The sequence below is a fragment of the Scaptodrosophila lebanonensis genome, unplaced genomic scaffold (genome assembly GCF_003285725.1).
Source record: "Scaptodrosophila lebanonensis strain 11010-0011.00,11010-0021.00 unplaced genomic scaffold, SlebRS2 tig00000061-arrow-pilon, whole genome shotgun sequence".
Classification (NCBI taxonomy): Eukaryota; Metazoa; Arthropoda; class Insecta; order Diptera; family Drosophilidae; genus Scaptodrosophila; species Scaptodrosophila lebanonensis.
This window is the reverse complement of record NW_022060554.1, coordinates 6,606,130-6,625,227: the sequence shown is the minus strand read 5'-3', so window position 1 is coordinate 6,625,227 and position 19,098 is coordinate 6,606,130. Positions and strand designations below refer to the sequence as shown.

Genomic DNA, 19,098 nt, shown 5'->3' with positions numbered 1-19,098 from the left:
TACATATATATATATATATATATATATATATATATATATACACACATATACATATATACACATATATTAAAATTTAAAAAAAAACGTTTAAAAATGTTAAAAGTTAAATACGTTTAAATATTGTTGCTTGTGAAAAAATAAAACTGCTCGAATAATTAAATATATAATGCTTTAAATAAAATCGTGTTGAATATATGAGAAAAAAAAACGTGTTTCCATTATATTTTTCATCAAAACCTTGCCAAAATTGACCCTTTAAAAACAAAAAAGACAGTTTCCTGACCCCGACGTGATTTGAACACGCAACCTTCTGATCTGGAGTCAGACGCGCTACCGTTGCGCCACGGAGTCTCTTGCGCAACTGGTACCAACTTCGGATCAACAAATTTGTTAATTAAACAAAGAATCTATTTAAAATCAAAACATAATTACTTTTATTATATTCAAACACTTGAATAGATAAAAGACGAAACCCCGTCGGGTGCAATTGATTCAATATTCGTCTTTAGTAATAACAATTCTCCGAAGAAAGCCGTGTATGGGCATCGGTGGTTCAGTGGTAGAATGCTCGCCTGCCACGCGGGCGGCCCGGGTTCGATTCCCGGCCGATGCAAGAATGCACGTTATTTTTTGATAAAACATACATATATATATGTATGTATTTGATATTATTAAATAATTGAAACAGATAGGGCATTTTACAACAGCCACTTCTCCCCTCTATCTCCATATAATAATTAATAAGTTGAAATGGGCAATCATATTCTTATGATGATGACTTTATTAATTATTGAAAGGCGTTTTTAATTACACAACCAACAAACCGTATAGCCACCCTACAGAGAACTACCTTAACATTTGGGAAAACTTTTGTACTCTGTGCACGAAGATTATAAGACTATAACATCGTTGCGTATTTGAAACAAACAAGTTGGCGGTGTCCAGCAGGCACATAAATCACTAACGAGTTACCACATTTTAGTTCAAAATCTAAGAATTACGGGAGTTATGAAAAACACACGAGTTCCGGGGGAGTGGGAGGAGGAGAATCTGAATACCTAGTTTGGTTATTCTAAGCCTTGCAATTTCTGAGATCCCTGCGTTCATACAGCTCGTCTCGTCTTGTCATCCTGATCAATAATATACTTGTATGTATGTACTTTGTGGGGTCTGCCACTCCTCCTTCAGTGTGTTACATACATTCGTACAAAACTAGTATAGCCTTTTACCCTTTGGGTACAGGCTATAAAAATAAACAAACTTTATCTGCTTGAACACCATGTTTGGTTATTCTAGCTCTTTACTTCCTGAGATCCTTACGTGCATACAGACAGACGGACTTGGCCACGCCTCCTTCTTTGTATTACAAACATTCGCATTAGAGTTTACCCTTTGGATACAAATTTACTATTTAAATTTTAAGACTATAATAATTCTACTTTTCACATTACAAAATATTTCCACAAATTATTCAAATCCCAAATATATCGACTGGTTTTTACTTTTTATATATATTTTTACTCTGTACATGAAATGTACAAAAGTATATTAGGTTTGCGCGAGCTGAAAAATGTAACAGACAGAAGGAGGCGTGGCAGACCCCACAAAGTATATAAATTCTTGATCAGCGTGATAAGACGAGTCGACAGGGCTACTGTCTGTCCGTCTGTCTATCCGTATGAACACCTGAATCTCAGAGACTATAAGAGCTAGAGATACCAAATTTTGCACAAAGATGCCTTATGTGTGTACGCTGTGCAAGTTTGTTTTATTTTTTTAATTTTCCCCCCAAAATATGTATTTTGGAATTTCCCTCCCTCCCCCTCTCACCAACAAATCGTGATTTTCTCTAACTCCCGTAATTCCTGGAATTCAAATTTTGCAAATACCCCCAGTTAGTGACTATGTGTCCGTATGCTAAGATTTATTATGGTATACCGATTTAACGAGAAGTTATAGCCATAAATATATTTGCTGACCAAGCGCTGCCCGTAGCTGCAGATTATAAATAAATAATAGCAAAAAAAAACTGGTTCCAAATTGCTGACCCCGACGTGATTTGAACACGCAACCTTCTGATCTGGAGTCAGACGCGCTACCGTTGCGCCACGGAGTCCACATATTATTACTTGTCTAAGGTCGCATTTAAGTATTTTACATATGCGCCATCTGTTGAAGTACATGTATGACGCTAAAATAAAAAGCAAATATATCGATATAAGCAAAAGTTACAATCAAGATTAATTTTGACCTGAACCGATGTTACGTTCAAAGACCACAGTTGAAATTGGTATATCTGAAGACTCAATGACTTATATATGTTACCAACATGTATAGATATGATAATAGTGCTACAAAAACGAATATCGATATTTCAAGTATACAACGATGCTTTCGATATATCGATGCATATTTTACACCACCATTACGAATCGCAGCCAACTTCACATCAACGCGCTCTGTACATTCGCGAATCGTGTTTGTGGCCGAAAAAGTGAATTTTTCGCGAAAACAAATTGAATTTGCATGCATAGTAAAGGCATTAACGCCACTAACAATTAAATACACATTATTAACGCGTCCAAAGCACGCGCTTTAGCGTTTCCCCTGTGCGTTCTAACTTTTTCCACACCAGTGTCTCGGTGCACGCGTGTGTGTGTGTATTTTGTGCGTGACGCGCTGCTACCGCCAACCAAAATTAAAACATAAAAATGGATTTGGCGAAGCTGGAAAAGATGAAGGTAGTTGACCTGCGTAACGAACTGCAAGCGCGTGGTCTAGACACCAAAGGTGTAAAAGCCGTTCTCGTAGAGCGTTTGCGAGCTCATGTCGAAGGTTCTGGTGCCGGCGGCGGCGATGGAGGTAAGTTTGTGTGTGTATGCATCGTGTTTGTATGTATGTGTGAATGTGTTTTGTGTATGCACATACGCTTTTTTCTGCGCGGGTAATGTGCTCGCGTGTGTGTGTGTAACGCGGCTCAACAGCGCGTCGCGTTTTGTGTGTTGTAAATTTGTCTTATATAACCAAACATCTTGACCACTTAACGAACACGTCATTTTACACAATCTTTTATTTTACCGTTGCGGCAGACGGTACGCCAGTCACACCGAGCAGACGGCAACGTCGAACACGTTCAATGTCACGATCACCTTCGCCGGTTGCAGCTGCGCCTGTTGCCACTGAACCTGAGCTCGAAACATTGGCGGAGGAAGAGCAGCCAACAGAGATCGTGGATGATTCCGAGGCGGAAGAAGCTGTGGAAACGCATGCTGAGGCCGATGACTATGAGAATGAACAGGAAGCAGTGAAAGCGAGCGAAACTGATCAGGCAGCTGAAGCTGGGCCACAATCAGAACATGAGCAGGATAATGATGAGGACATAAGATTCCAACACAACACAGCAGGCGAGCAAAATGTTCATACTGAGTCCCATGAATCTTCTGAAGATGCTGAGACGGGCGAACCATACAAAGAATCTGGGGAACAGGATCAACGGGCAACCGAAGTTACCGTGGAAAATGGTCAGAAGATGGATGTGGATCAAGAAGATAATTTTGAGAAGGGGATCGACCAGGATGGCGATACTGCCGCGACTTCCACTCATGACCAGGAGCAGGAGAAAGATAAAACAGATAAGACGGACAAGCCGCACGATGACTCCCGAAGCACCAGTGAGCGGCGCAAGCGATCGCATAGTCACACACGCTCCCGCACTGGATCGCGCTCGCCAAAACGTCGGAGTGGCGATAAGCGCGACTCCAAGGTGGTTGAAGAGCGATCTGTACCAGAGGACGAGCCCATAATCGCAGATAAGCAAGTCGGACTAAGTTGGCGTAAGTGGACAACTCTTTTTTTTTTTTGTAAATTAAATAAACTTATCAAATATATTTCTAATATGCTTCTTTAACTCCTTCCCAGTTGATTCCGATTTGCATTTACGGATCGATGCCAATAACTATACGTCGGCCAAACCCTTGAATGCGGAAATATATTCGCTGATCTGGTCCGGGGCTCGCGCCAATTACGGTGTCCGCGAAGGCAAAGTGTGTTACGAAGTGCGCCTATCGGAAGAGTCGCAGCCGGAGAATTCCCATCATTTTCGCGATGAGCCACATGTTCGCGGCTTTCGCGTTGGTTTCTCCACGCCAAAGTCCTCACTGCTGTTGGGCGAGGCAGAACATTCCTATGGCTATTGTGAGAGTGGCCGGAAGGCCAGTAATAGCGAGTTTACGGAATACGGCAAACCATATCAATTGGACGATGTGATTGGCTGTTATTTGGACTTGGATAGCACACCTTGTCACATAAAGTATACGCTGAATGGCGAAGATCTTGGTGTAGCATTCGAGTTTGACAAAAGTGTGTTAGGTGAGGAGGATGCACTTTTTCCACATATTGTTACCAAAGGATATGAGTACATCGTTAATTTTGCGGATGGAGAAAATTTGCTGGTCAATGCAGAACGACCAACGCGTAAGCGTCGCAAGCCACGCAAAGAGTCTGTGAAAGAAGACGATGAAGGTGAAAAGTGGAAGGTGCTAGATGAGGCCACTGCCGACGATGATGAGCTTGAAAAGAAGGACGAGAAGGAAGAAAAACCGGAAACGGAGCAAGGCGATGCTGAAACAGTAGAAGAGGCGTCAGAGTCCGTCGTTGCTGAGAACACTGAACAATCGGAGAAGCAACAAGCAGAATCCCCAACAGCCATGGATACCGGGGAACCTGACCAAAACCAGAATGCAACAAATGGTATGTTTAGAATAAGTGCATAAAAATTAAAACTAATAGAATGATTTGCTTATACAGCCGAAGATGAAGTGAAAGCAGCCGATGAACCTATTGGCGTAATCAATGGCGACAGCGAGAAGCGAACGGATGAGTCTGCTGCAAGCGAGCCATCGGCAGCTGAACAAACCGAAAAATCAGTCGAACAGGCTGATGACGATGAAGAGGACGGTCCATCGCCCAACAAGCGATCCAAAACTGATGAATCTGAGAAAGAAGCTGCGTCATCTGTTGCAGCTGAAGATGAATACGAGGACGTGGTACCCTTGCCTCGTGAGACCGCTGCCCTTTTGCCAGGCTATGTGCTGATCGCACTCGTACCCGTTGAACAACTGATTGCAGGCCCACAACGTGCCGAATCGCGCAAGGAATGTGAGGTCATATTGTTAGTGGGACTGCCTGGCGCAGGTAAAACACACTGGACACAAAAGCACGTGGCTGAGAATGCCGAAAAACGCTATGAAATTATAGGACCTGATGCAATCATAGCCAAGATGACGGTAAGCTTTAGTGATTGTTTAAGAATTAGTTATGTTTGAACCGAATTATTCTCGCCTAAGAATGAAGCCAACACATTAGAAATATATTGAGATGTTAGTGTTTCGAGACCCTTTCTCACAAACCAAACTCAAAGTGTTTTTGAGATTCCTAGAAGAACATGAAAGCTACAAGTACTGACGTTAATTGTTTTAGTTAATCTTAATTAAACTTCAGATCATAGTGAGTAGTTGACAACATGCGACATGAACAGTTCCAACAATATAATTTCATCTGTTGGCAACAAACTTGACTTATTCGAATTTATCTGGATACTAAATTTAGTTATTCTAGCTTTAATGCTTTCTGAGATCCTTGCGTTCATACAGACAGACGGACATTTTCATATCCAAGTAGACTCGTCTTATCTTACTGATCAAGAATATATATACTTTGTGGGGTCTGCCTCACTGAGTTGACCGCAAGAAAGTATATATTGTTATGCATGTTTTGTTATATAAATATAATCTCTGTTAGATATTGTAGATGTATGTTTGTCTCTTTTTTAAATAATTTTTTTTTTTAATATGTGTGCTCTTTGAATCATGTTACATTTCCGTAATTTTGCGGATACAAAACTCAAATCAGAATATTGCTTTCTTATCAATTAAAAATTTATTATTTTGATGCATTATTTTATTTATTTGTTTCTATTACTTTTTCAGATTGATGGAGCATCGCGCAAAACTGTGCACAAGGGTCGCTGGGACAAGGTCTATGAAATATGCTTAAATAGTCTGGGCGGACTTGAAGACATTGCCATGAAGCGTCGTCGTAATTTCATACTTGATCAGGTAAAGCACAAATCTGAGTGTGCATAGTATGCACACAAACATACACGCATATGTATTTTTATATATATGCAAAACACACAAACACACACACACCTAAACACCCAAAAATACACATAACGAACGAACACAAAAAAGCGAGAATTATGCGTTGATGATGTGCCGCCCATGATTTTGAGATCATGGGACCGGTCAGGAAAGTTGCAAAATTTGCGAGAAAAAAGAAATGAAAAACTGTCCACCGTGCATTTTAGGTGGACATTTATTTTTGTTTTGTTTTGTACAAGTCATATTATGCAAAATCCAATCATATATTTTGCTCATTTAAAGACCCAAGCGTATGCGCGTATTGCTGCAGCGCCACCTTAAAAGGGCAGGTATGTTTAGACCTCTAAGTTGGTCCGATAATTAGTTTGCCTAAGTTTGTTGGCTGTAAGTATATGCGTTTAGATGTAAGTTTAAGTTTTAGGTGCAACAGTTGACTGTAGAGAAAATAAGCAGTGGTTGCATGAGGAGGATGATGATGGAAAGAAGGATGTTAATGGATGGCATATGGATTTGTGGAGCGTGCGGCATGGAAGCCACTGTAAGTAGACACACAAATCAAAAATACCAATGACCGCAAACGGCTACTACTTATCACATTTTAGTATCTACATATACAAGTCTTTCTATCTCTAATATGCCATCTATATATAAATATATATGTATATCCACACAGAACTAAGCGTTGCCACAACCACAACTGCTGCTATATACATAACTGTCTTACTTAATAACAATCAACTTTTATAAAAACACCTTATTAAGTCAACTGTTGTTTGTTCTACTATTTTAAAGAAGAGTAGAATTGAAAAGGTTTGGGCCTGTGGGGCCCACATAAATCAACTACCGGGCATAGTTGCCTGTATATATACATACAAATCAAATGTGTATAATGAGTAACAGAACAGGTATGTGTTAGTCTATAAGTCAACAACGAGATCCAAAACAATTGCGTTTGGTTAACAACGTGAAGTCTGTCGTCGATTCTGCGACCAACGACACCAACCGGCACCCACAATACTTCAACGACAACAATCATCATCAACGTGTTTCTCAAACGACTTATCCCAACAATTCAACAAGCGACGGCTACAGAAAACTGCAACAACAATTACAACTTGTACCAACCACACACATTATTTTGTAGACCAATGCCTATGCCTCGGCCCAGCGACGTAAAATGAAAGGTTTTAACGACTTCAAACGCATTGCCGTCGTTTGCATACCAAACGAGGATGAATTGAAACGTCGCATCGCCGAAAAAGAGGAAAAGGGAAATGCTTTTACAGTTAAAGAATCAACAATTAATAATTTACGAGGTAAATATTGTTCAACAAAACCACACAACAAAAAGCAGCGAAATAATAATTTCCAATTTATGAAAATAGTGAAGTACACCAAAAAAAAAGTGTTCAAACAATTTCGAAAACGTTTATAAATAATACTTACAAGTGTTATATATAGTGTAGTTTAGGAAATTCCCATTTAGTTTGTAAGCAGCTGCGTTTTATGTATGTGAACATTTGTATGGTATATTTAAGATTCTTTATTTTAAAAATATTTTCATTTTCATTTTTTTTATTGTAATCCAACCCGTCCCCTCTTCCCCTACAACTGAGCTTACGGGTGTATGTGCAAGAAAGAATATGGGTGACATCCTAAAATTAATGTTTTTTGGTCTTCCATTCTATGTGTGGAACATTAAAGCTTTTCAAAATATATCTCTCATCTACCCACTCTCGTTAAAAAATGTCTCATGAGAACAATGCTTATCCTTTAAAAAGTTAATGTAGCACTTGAGAAGCCTGGGACGCAATAAACAATCCGATAATCACCCAGTATACAAATGTCCGCTTTAGCTCAATTGGGGATTCGTACTGGTATGTCCGTCCAGTTAGTATTCTTTCTGGATCTTTTTGGATGTATACACTCTGTGACACAAAAGGTCACAAATGTGGCCCATTTTTTATTTTTTTATTTTTCCTTTATAACTTAATACGCCTTCTACTCGATAAATGTTCTTAATTACATGTAAAGTACGTATCTTTCATAATCGAGTCCCATACTGATGAAATACTCGCACTCTTTTTGCAGCCAATTTCACGCTGCCCTCGCTTGAGTTTGGCTGGTTTGATGACATCATCTATACGGAGTTGACTGGCGACGAAGCCAAGGCCGAGGTAAAGAAATATAACGAGAAGGGGAAGAAGGCCATCGATGCCGACCGTTCGCGGGACAAGCGTTCTAGGGGTGGTCGGGACTATCGACGCGACGATCGCAACCGCAATCGTTATGGAGATGACAGACGTCGCGACTATGGCGGACAGCGAAATGACAGTCGCTGGAACGATTCCAGACGAACTGGTGGTAGTTACTCCAGCGCCGGGGGCGCCAGTGGCGGAAGTCGGGGCTATGATAATCGTAATCGTGGATACCCTGGAGGCGGGGGTGGAGGAGGAGGAGGAGGAGGACAACAGAACTGGATGCAGAACAATCGTCAACGCTATGATGATCGCGGCTACGGTGGCGGCGCAGGCGGTCGTGGCTATGATAATCGCAATCGTGGGTATGGAGGCGGCGGACAACAAAATTGGATGCAAAACAATCGCCAACGGGGCTACGAAGATCGCGGCTATGGCGGGGGAGGCAGCTCACGGGATTATCGCGATCGAGATCGCGGAAATGATCGCAATCGCATGGGCAACAACAATGATCGCAATCGGGGTAACAGTAGTGGCGGCGGCAGTAGCCAAAGCAACTATCGGTCCGGCGGTGGCAATCATCAACAACGGGATTTTCGGCCTGGCCACCGCGACACCAAAGAAGATAGTCGCGGTGGCTATGAGCGGTCAGCTGCCCAAGCGTTGCCCAAGTACGGCAACAATTCGGCCATGAATGCAGGCTACGATCAATACAAGCAGTCCAGCGGCACGCCCGGCGGAAAGGTAAGTCATACGAAGGGTGAAACGTTTGTCCCTAAAATAATAATAAAAAATCGTCTACAGTCCTCGCTGAGCGGTAAGTGGAGTACCTATGCTCAGCATCAACAGCAGCAGCAAACGCAGCAGCATCAGACTGGCGCTTGGCAGCAGCAACAGCCCATGCAACAACAATACCAACAGCAACAACAACAGCAGACCGCGGGCCAACAACAATACTGGGGTTATAATCAGATGCAGGGTAGGTATTCAGAATATACAAGGTGTGTTCCAAAGTAAACAGGACTTTAAAAAAACAGAACAAATGGTTTTTTCGGCAAAATTAATTTATTTTATTCAAAATAGTCTCCTTCTGCTTCAATACAGCTTTTTGCACGATCCAAAAGCATGTCGACCTAGTGTTTTAGCTCGTTGGCCGGTATGGCCGCCAGTATGCTGTGCAAGAATGGCCTCTACGCCTGCATAACGCTTTCCTTTCATGGGCAAATGCAATGCAGTGGTTAATGGTTAAAATTTGATATTTGGTCAAATAATCGGTCACAAGCGTCGATCGATGAGAGCAATTTTTGGTCGTCAGTCAATTTGTGCGGAACAAACCGTGCACACACCTTTCGTAAGCCCAAATGTACAGTCAAAATGCGATAAATCGATGTTTTGGAGATGTTCAATTCCATTTCCATCAATTTCAATGATGATTTCGGATGATTTTAGATGAATTCACGCACAGTTTCGATGGAATTTTCGGTGATCACGAATTTTGATTGGCCCACATGTTGATCGTCATTTATGTCCCTCACGACCACTTTGAAAACGTTGAAACCACTCGAGCAGTTTGCTACTGGATAGGCAATCATCGCCATAAACTTGTTCCATCAATTGAAACGTTTCGGTAAAAGTTTTACCAATTTTAAAACAAAATTTAATGTTGGCTCTATTCGAAGCTCATTTTCGCACCGATAACACAAACATACTGACACTTAAAAACGCAATAAATTCTCACTGGACAATCGATAAAGATAGCAGATTCTAACGCACCAGTCGACATATAGATAGCGCCACCAGGGGGCGCTAGATTCAAGAAGGCCTGTTTACTTTGGAACGCACCTTGTATATACGGTTGTCGGTCTATGTTTATCTCACAACTCTCTACTTTTATAGGCTATGGCAACCAGCAAGCCTGGCAAGGTGCTGACCCGCAACAGCAACAACAGTGGATGTCGTGGTGGCCGGTAAGTAACAACTCAATCCTTCCTGCCTACATAGTTGGAACTTTCACTTATTTCCCGCTAAATTTCAGCAACAAGCAGGCGGCGCAGGAGGAGCCGCACCCGCGTCTGGCAGTGTCAGCGGAAGTGCAAATGCAGCTGCTGCTGCCTCTGTCAGTGCTAACAACGACGGCGGCGCCGCCAATCATTATTGGTCTCAATATTCATACTCCACACAGTCCAACGCCGGCGCTGAGAAAAAATAGAGAGACTATCTTTCGTTGCAAAGCTGGCAACTTTAGTTTTGCAAAAATGAACACATTTTACGTGGTAGTTAATAGTCTACATAAAAATAAAAAGAAACCGAACCGAACGTTACATAGTTTAGTTAAGCCAGTCTACGCATCTGAAAATGCAACCAACACACAAAAACACACACACACACTCTCTTTCTCATATACACCTCACTTTAAGTCTACAGAACCTTCATCCTTGCACCGACCTCTCTTTAAATTCCAAATCATCTACTTTCACAACTTTTATTGGCAAATGGCCTCTTTTTTAATTTTGAATTATGAAAAAGAAAAGCAAAACATTAATTGTCATTGGCTGCGTACGTAGCGAACTTTATTTACACTTTAAAAACTACGTATTTAGACGGTACAATTTGTTTTAACGATATATTATGATTATTGTTTTTAATTTTTGTACACTGGAAGACAAAACAAAAAAAAAAATCAATCTATACATTATAAATACATTTAAAACGGAACATTGTTTTTTTTTTCGCAAAAAAGAAAAGACATCTAAAAAATATATAAGACAAGAAAAAGCTGCAAATTCCTAAAATCAGAAGTAACCTAAGGTAATGGTACACTTGAGCAATCTTAACTTTGAAATGCCCTTGTAACCAACAAAAAAGGAAAACCGGAGCTGTATTATAACTTATTCAAAACGAAAGTAAGAAAGCAAAACGCTGATGCAGTTTAGCTGGCGGTGGTCCTGGCATGCGGTTGTGTCATTCATTTCTTAGGCTGATCAAATTTCAAATAAATACCCTCCGGTACAAGGAGCTAAGTAGTTTTAATGGCTGCGAGAGTGATCGGATCTGGTCGGTCTCAACTCTTACCTGCTTGTGACAATTACAATCAACACAATACCATGTTACAGAAGATGGAAGGGTAATAGGTAACAACAATTTAATTTTAAAACCATTTTTGTAAGTGTATGAAGTGGGGCCCAGACAACTGAGTTTTATGTTTGTTTTCGTTTACAATTTCAATAGGTTAGCATGGCCCTTGTTCAATGAGTTGGCAGCACGAATATTAGTCAGCTGTGGGGTGCGACAGCTTTGGCATGCGCACGCGGAATTGAGGCGTATTGTTTTAAACTAATAAAATATAAATAATCTAAATTAGACTCCTCTAGCAGTGTGTATAAATTTCAGTAGGTGTGGTCTGGAGCGCGGCCAACTTAAGACCTATTGTTTGGATTACATACATACATACATATGCACATGTATTTACATAGTGTGTTGTTTTAACGACAAATACACCAGGCGAGATAAGCGAACATTGGTGAATGACACATACCTAGGTGTAATTGCAATTGATTTTTCACAATCGCTGCTTCAAAATGGTTGCCATCCAACTGTTTAACGAAATCGGCAGTATATTCCTTAACGTAAGTTTTTCAGTTTTCTTTGGAAATCAGAATGATTAGTTCTGCTAACGTCTTTCAACAGACGCCCACATTTGCATTAGTTTTAGAAGCTTTGCTGCTGCTCTCCGTGATTTGGCTGGTGCTGCATAAGCGTGGCAGCGGACGCCGTCGATATACTAAGGAAGAGGAGGACTACTTGATTGAACAATATGAGCCGGAGCCCTTGGTTACCGAGACGGATCCAGGGCATCCGCTGCTGCGAAAGCGCCTTGTCCAGTCTAGGGTGGGCAAGCAAATTGTAGTCGATGGCCACGATTGCCTCAACTTAGGCTCTCACAACTATTTGGGCCTTTTGGAGGATGAAACAATATTGGAGGATGCCTGCAAGAGCTTACGGAAATACGGCGTTGGCTCTTGCGGGCCACGCGGATTCTATGGCACAATGGATGTCCATTTGGAATTGGAAGACCGCATTGCCAAGTTTATGGGACTGGAGGAAGCCATTGTGTATTCTTATGGCTTCTCCACCGTGGCCAGTGCCATTCCCGCCTATGCGAAGCGTGGCGATATTGTCTTTGTGTAAGTTACTTTACATGGGCAACTATCAGAATGAACAAATGCGATACGCTTTGCATTTTTATATTTGCAGCGATGAGTCTGTGAACTTTGCGATACAGAAGGGCTTGGATGCATCCCGAAGCACTATTATGTTTTTCAAACATAATGATGTCAACGACTTGGAACGCTTGTTGGCTGAGCAGGAAAAGCGTGATCAAAAGGTTCAACTTAACTGAAGAATTTTTCAAATGTTCAAAATTTATTTAAATGATCTTGTCGCAGAATCCAAAAAAAGCCGCGAAAACTCGTCGCTTTTTGGTTGTTGAAGGTATTTATTTGAATACCGGGGAAATATGCCCGCTGCCCGAGCTTGTAGAGTTGCGCAAGAAGTACAAGCTACGCATGTTTGTGGATGAAAGCGTATCTTTTGGCACTTTAGGCAAAACGGGTCATGGCGTCACAGAGCACTTCAATGTGGACGTGGGTTAAAAGGAAACACCGTATTTTTTATCCGATTAAAACATCTTTTTAATCTGCAGCTCGATGAAATCGACCTGATATCTGCCAGCATGGAGGGCGCTATGGCCACCATTGGTGGTTTTTGTGTTGGCTCACATTTCATCGCCGAGCATCAGCGGTTGTCTGGCTTAGGTTACATATTCTCGGCATCGTTACCACCCATGTTGGCACAGGCGGCGATTTCGGCATTGGACCGTTTTGAACGTGAACCAAAAATATTTGCGGAGCTACAGGAAAAAGCACGGTTGGTCCAGCAGAAGTTTGGGCTCTTCTCCAAATTAATTTTGCGTGGAAATGAACTGTCTCCTGTAAAGCATTTGTATTTGTCGCAGTCTTTGGGTGAGAACTTCGAGGCAGAGCGCAAGTTGCTTACTGAAGTAGCGGACAAGGTAGATTCGTTATTTTTTATTTGGATTTAGCTAAGTAACACGTTCACTTTGCAGTGCATTTCGCGGGGCGTGGCGGTTGTTGAGGCAGCTTACTTGCAGAACATTGAGCGGAAACCTGTGCGTCCCAGTCTACGGATTGCTGTTAGCCGTTTGCTGGACGAAGCAGACGTTGTCAGAGCCTATGACATTATTGAGAGCGTGTCCAATGAAGTGCTTTAAGCACAACTGAGAATATTATTCTTCTATGTATTCCTGTATTTGTGTTAATTTACTTGCGTTTTTTAGTCATAAGCACATTTACACTTACATTTCAGTATACATACATACATTGTTATTTATGTATTTTTGGAGTTAGATTTAGCAAAACTATTACGACTTTGCACATCAATAATAATGCTTTTAATAGTTAATATTAACATGAAATTTTGGTAAGCTTGAAAATATATTAAAACCGCCTCGCAGGATTGTTCATAAATTCGATAGAATATAGCACGAATTGTTTTTTCTCCATTTCGCTAACAGAATATTAAATAAAATTGGCATACGTTTATGTATCTTTTCCTGGTTTACTTTTTAATGTCGATGATAATGTTAGAATTTTCTGAAATTTGTTTAGCTTTTAGAGGACCCTCTCCTGTCCCGATCTTTCGGCCATATGCTTCAACCAGCCCCTTTCATCAGATTTATTTATGCTCTGCATTGGTTTTTGACTAAGAAAAGTAAACTTCTAAACAAGCAAATGGTACAAATTTATGTACTGTGTGCGAAATTAAACAATTATAAAAATACCATGGTTTGTTTAAACGTAATATTTTCCATTGTGCATGTTTTGACGGGTACAGGAAGTCAATAATACTTTACTTAGAACTTAATTAGCCCTCTTCATGCTCAGTTCAAAAATGTCAATTATTCATATTGTTGTTTATTTCACCCTCTCATCTTTTTTTGGCGCCGTCGTTATCAGCACATGATATGAAGCGGCAAAAACATGAAAACAATATTGTTTATATGCGCGAATGCGCGTGGAACGGCCAAATGGCGATAACAGCTGACGCCGATGAAAAAGCTTTGTAAAAAGCTTTTCTTGGCGCTGCAACCGCCGGCAGCTGCCATCCGCATCACAGTTGTTTGTCAACTTGCACGCGGCGCCGGCGGTAAGTGCAAGAGCTAATTCTAAAAGAGCTGCTAAAAATGGATGCCATGAAGGTGGAGGTTAAGGACATTGACAAGCTACTCGCAACCGATGGATATCTAAAACCCTTTGAGCGCGAAATACGACGCCGGTGAGTCTTAAACTATTTTCATTGTGTTTTCTTTTGGACCGCCGCCCTATACTCGTTATGGACCAAACCACCACCAAACCGTCTCCAACAGCATTTGTAGCTGATAAGCAAAAGATCAACATACTGATACTTGTAGTTGTGCAGCATGTTCCTATCAATTTAATACGAATGCATGGTTTAACATGCAATTCGAAAGTTGACAAAGTCAATTGAAGGTCAAATGGGTGTGCGGAAAAACTAATTATAATTTATGTATCTGTTAGCGATTGCTTTTTAAAAATTATGTGACAGATATGAAATTTCTGCCCCTCGCTTGGTAACAAAGATGACGGTGGTATAAATGTTTATTTGCGAGACCTAAAGAAGAGCGCATAATTGGTCGTGAGCGCCTAAGGAAAAAATCTTTAAGCACAAGTTTCTCATTGTGAGTGGTAGTTTCCGTTCAATAAAATGTTAGTCCGTGGGTCGTGACATCAACAACCTATTTCCATGTATGTATGTATTTATATATTTACATATGTAGGTATGTATGTACATATGTATGTATGTAAGGATTGATGAAATTTAAAATGTTAAAGTGTTTTACACAACCATAGTTTTTTGATGAATATATTTAATAAATAAATCATATAAATATATGGGAAAAATATGGAAATACATTTTTATATATTATGGTCATCTATTAAATATTAATTTATTCTGGCTTTCAGATATAAATTATTGTAATAAACTGTAACATTTGTATATTCTGTGGCTCCTTAAGATCTAGATCTATTATAGCGTTCGGGGCTTTTTACAATTAATATTAAATTAAGTTTTTGATCATAATATTCTTTGAATATTTTAACATTTAAATTCCACAAAATATCGATGTACATACTCATCTCTAATATTGCCGCCAATTTAAAGTCTTCAAGGTCATAGTAGTTTACGCATGTATTATTTATCTCGATTTTTGCAGACATGGGGTGCTTCAGGATTGGATTGGCAAAATCGACAAGTTGGAGGGCGGCATGGAGACCTTCTCGCAGGGCTACAAATACTACGGATTGCATTTTCAGCCGGATAATTCGGTAATAGCACGCGAGTGGGCGCCAGGAGCAAAGGATGTTTACCTAACGGGTGACTTTAGTAAGTATATTTTGCTAATCTGTATAGATTAAGTTTATACCATGTGGCGTCATTCTTACACAGACAACTGGCATTGGGAGTCGCACCCGTTCAAGAAACTGGACTTTGGAAAGTGGGAGCTGCATCTACCGGCTAATGAAGATGGCACCGCACCGATTAAGCATCTGAGCGAAATCAAAGTTATAATTCGAAATCAGTCTGGCCATTTGCTGGACCGCCTCTCACCCTGGGCCAAATACGTGCGTCAGCCACCCAAGGAAGCCAATCAGGGTGTCAACTACAAGCAATATGTTTGGCAGCCACCAGCTTCCGAACGCTATCAGTTTAAGCATGCGCGTCCGAAGCGTCCCAAGTCACTGCGGATATATGAGTGCCATGTGGGCATCGCCTCTCAGGAGCCGCGTGTCGGCAGCTATGACGAGTTCGCAGAGCGTATCGTGCCACGCATTAAGCGTCAAGGCTACAACTGCATACAGGTCATGGCTATAATGGAGCATGCTTATTATGCCAGCTTTGGCTATCAGGTGACCAGCTTCTATGCTGCGTCCAGTCGCTTCGGAAATCCTGAGCAGTTGAAACGTATGATCGATGCTGCACATGCCGCTGGTCTTTACGTGCTACTGGATGTGGTGCACTCACATGCCAGCAAGAATGTGCAGGACGGCTTGAATCAGTTTGATGGCACAAACAGCTGCTTCTTCCATGACGGCGCACGTGGCGAGCATTCGCTGTGGGACAGCCGTCTCTTCAACTATGTTGAGTACGAGGTGCTCAGATTTTTGCTTTCCAACTTGCGCTGGTGGCACGATGAATACAACTTCGATGGCTACCGCTTTGATGGCGTCACGTCCATGTTGTATCATTCGCGTGGTATTGGCGAGGGCTTCAGTGGCGACTACAATGAGTACTTTGGCCTGAATGTTGACACGGATGCACTCAATTACCTAGGCTTGGCTAATCACATGCTACACCAACTAGATTCCGAAGTTATTACCATTGCAGAGGTTAGTTGATGAAAACTGTAATCACCGCTTGAATCCGCTTTAAGGATTACAATCAAACTAAACCCAATCTGGAAGCTAATGTACATGCAAAAGAATTAGGTAAAGATTAAGGCCGACCAATGTGCATCATTTTTACAGCTAGTAACTGAACGGTCCAATGCAGGGATCGCAAATAATGATTTTTTGTTTTTTTTATAGCGAAAGAATCATTCACTTATAGTAACATTGAGAAACCGAACATTATACCAAAATCCTTAGGATTATCTACGAATATTCACCATGATTTAGATTCTAAATTTTAGAACATAAAATAATGATTATTCTTAAAATTTTATTTTTGAAATTTTACCTTTTTTATAGGGAATAAGGACAAAAGATATATATGTACATATGTCCTTCAACAATTACACATTTCATTCTTAAATGAAAATATTGTTTTAAGAATGTTTTTTTTTTTTAGCCCAAAACTGTATTATAGTAGTTCTTCTTGGCTCATTGTTGTGAAGTATAACTCGAAATTAATCATTGCGAGAATGAAAAAAATTATGTATTTTTCAAATAACCCTTTTAATGATTAGAGTCCCAATCCCAAATCTGATTTACCTACTTAGAGATATTAGAGAACCATTTTACTGCAGTACGAAACCCCCAAGCTGGTCGACTGTAATAGTCTGATCGGCATATTATCTGATTTTTGTACTAGTTGGCCCAGTATTTAGTTACACGTATTTTTGATCGACATACTTATTAACTCGTTTCTCGTGTTGCAGGATGTTTCTGGTATGCCCACACTTTGTCGGCCAGTTTCCGAAGGCGGTATTGGTTTTGACTATCGCCTTGGTATGGCTATACCGGACAAGTGGATTGAGTTACTGAAGGAGCACAAGGACGATGAGTGGAATATGGGAGATATTGTGCACACATTAACGAATCGACGTTGGATGGAAAACACTGTGGCTTATGCCGAGTCGCACGATCAGGCGCTGGTTGGCGACAAGACCATAGCCTTCTGGCTAATGGATAAGGAGATGTACACACACATGTCCACGGTGTCTGAGCCTTCGCTCATTATAGATCGTGGGCTTGCACTGCATAAGATGATACGTTTAATCACACACGCTTTAGGCGGCGAGGCCTACCTCAACTTTATGGGAAATGAGTTTGGACATCCCGAGTGGCTGGATTTTCCCCGTATTGGCAACAACGACTCTTATCACTATGCGCGTCGCCAGTGGAATTTGGTGGACGACGGGCTATTGAAGTACAAATATCTAAACGAATTCGATCGCGCCATGCATATGCTGGAGGAACGCTTTGGTTGGCTGCACTCGGGCCCTGCCTATGTCAGCTGGAAGCATGAGGGTGACAAGATTATTGCCTTTGAGCGCGCTGGTCTTGTATTTGTCTTCAATTTCCATCCCACCCAGAGTTTTACGGGTTATCGTGTGGGCACCAATTGGGCGGGTACTTACCAAGCCGTGCTTTCATCTGATGATCCACAATATGGTGGACACAATCGCATTGATGCCAATTGCAAGCACCCATCTAATCCCGAGGGCTATGCGGGACGCACGAATTTTATTGAGGTCTATGCCCCAGCTCGCACGGGCGTTGTCTATGCGCGGGTCAGCGATTAATATATAGGTAAGGGGCTACGATTTTTAAGCAAAGTTCGGAATTAATTGTACATAACTTGTTAAAGTTGCGATTCAGAAAACAATATTAAAATATATAATCTGAGATACATATATACATATACCATGTTTTGAGATTCTGAATTTGTTTGTTAAAATTAAGAATGTGTCATACCGATGTTTTGGATACTTGTCGGTTACGGAAGGTAACCATCGATTTGGTTGTACACCACAGTGGGGAGTGTATGTATATAGCGTAGAATCTGGACACATTTAACTAACGTTTCCAAGGGATTTTAAAATGGAAAGAGATAATACAATAATAAACGTAGATTGTTCGCAAAAAATTTACGCTTATTTCACTTTTCATTATTACAAACAATAAACTTAGATTTAATTTACGAAATTTTTACAAGATCAATCATTTTATCTTGATAATGATGTTATCAACTGCTTTCCGGAATCTCACTTTTTTTGGTTGAATATCTTGCTTGATAAGTGACCCGTCGCTATCAGCGGATACTTTGTCGTTATGCTGCTGCTAACCCACCTGGGACATCAACTTTTGAACATCTCGAACAGTAGACGCTGAAATTCGTTTTAAAATTTAAATGGA

The 19,098-nt window shown here is 40.8% G+C and overlaps 3 protein-coding genes and 3 non-coding genes across 7 annotated transcripts; 4 read left to right on the top strand and 2 right to left on the bottom strand.

Annotated features, from left to right (window-relative positions):
• Positions 1-279: 279 nt before the first annotated feature.
• On the bottom strand, positions 280-351 carry Trnaw-cca. The gene has a single exon. It is a non-coding gene; the product is annotated as a tRNA-Trp (tRNA).
• A 191-nt stretch (positions 352-542) lies between these two features.
• On the top strand, positions 543-613 carry Trnag-gcc. Its single transcript has one exon. It is a non-coding gene; the product is annotated as a tRNA-Gly (tRNA).
• A 1,431-nt stretch (positions 614-2,044) lies between these two features.
• Trnaw-cca lies at positions 2,045-2,116 on the bottom strand. Its single transcript has one exon. It is a non-coding gene; the product is annotated as a tRNA-Trp (tRNA).
• Positions 2,117-2,462: 346 nt separating this feature from the next.
• LOC115624530 (heterogeneous nuclear ribonucleoprotein U-like protein 1) lies at positions 2,463-10,675 on the top strand. Of its 2 annotated transcripts, XM_030519252.1 has the most exons (10): positions 2,463-2,862; positions 3,090-3,833; positions 3,919-4,749; positions 4,807-5,285; positions 5,988-6,116; positions 7,306-7,477; positions 8,253-9,103; positions 9,164-9,338; positions 10,256-10,326; positions 10,395-10,675. In XM_030519252.1, the coding sequence occupies exons 1-10, from the start codon at positions 2,712-2,714 to the stop codon at positions 10,566-10,568; spliced, it is 3,777 nt and encodes a 1,258-aa protein (XP_030375112.1). In that variant the 5' UTR covers positions 2,463-2,711; the 3' UTR covers positions 10,569-10,675. The 2 variants fall into 2 exon arrangements, with proteins under 2 accessions (XP_030375112.1, XP_030375113.1); XM_030519253.1 differs by lacking the exons at positions 7,306-7,477; positions 9,164-9,338; positions 10,256-10,326; positions 10,395-10,675 and having other exon boundaries at positions 8,253-8,467.
• A 992-nt stretch (positions 10,676-11,667) lies between these two features.
• Positions 11,668-13,853, top strand: LOC115624688 (serine palmitoyltransferase 1). The gene is made up of 6 exons (XM_030519494.1): positions 11,668-11,985; positions 12,047-12,543; positions 12,614-12,743; positions 12,805-13,002; positions 13,062-13,430; positions 13,485-13,853. Exons 1-6 carry the CDS (start codon positions 11,938-11,940, stop codon positions 13,647-13,649), a joined length of 1,407 nt encoding a protein of 468 aa, XP_030375354.1. The 5' UTR covers positions 11,668-11,937; the 3' UTR covers positions 13,650-13,853.
• Positions 13,854-14,573: 720 nt separating this feature from the next.
• On the top strand, positions 14,574-18,604 carry LOC115624526 (1,4-alpha-glucan-branching enzyme). The gene is made up of 4 exons (XM_030519245.1): positions 14,574-14,713; positions 15,675-15,844; positions 15,908-16,848; positions 17,619-18,604. The coding sequence occupies exons 1-4, from the start codon at positions 14,622-14,624 to the stop codon at positions 18,483-18,485; spliced, it is 2,070 nt and encodes a 689-aa protein (XP_030375105.1). The 5' UTR covers positions 14,574-14,621; the 3' UTR covers positions 18,486-18,604.
• The last annotated feature ends 494 nt before the right edge of the window (positions 18,605-19,098 follow it).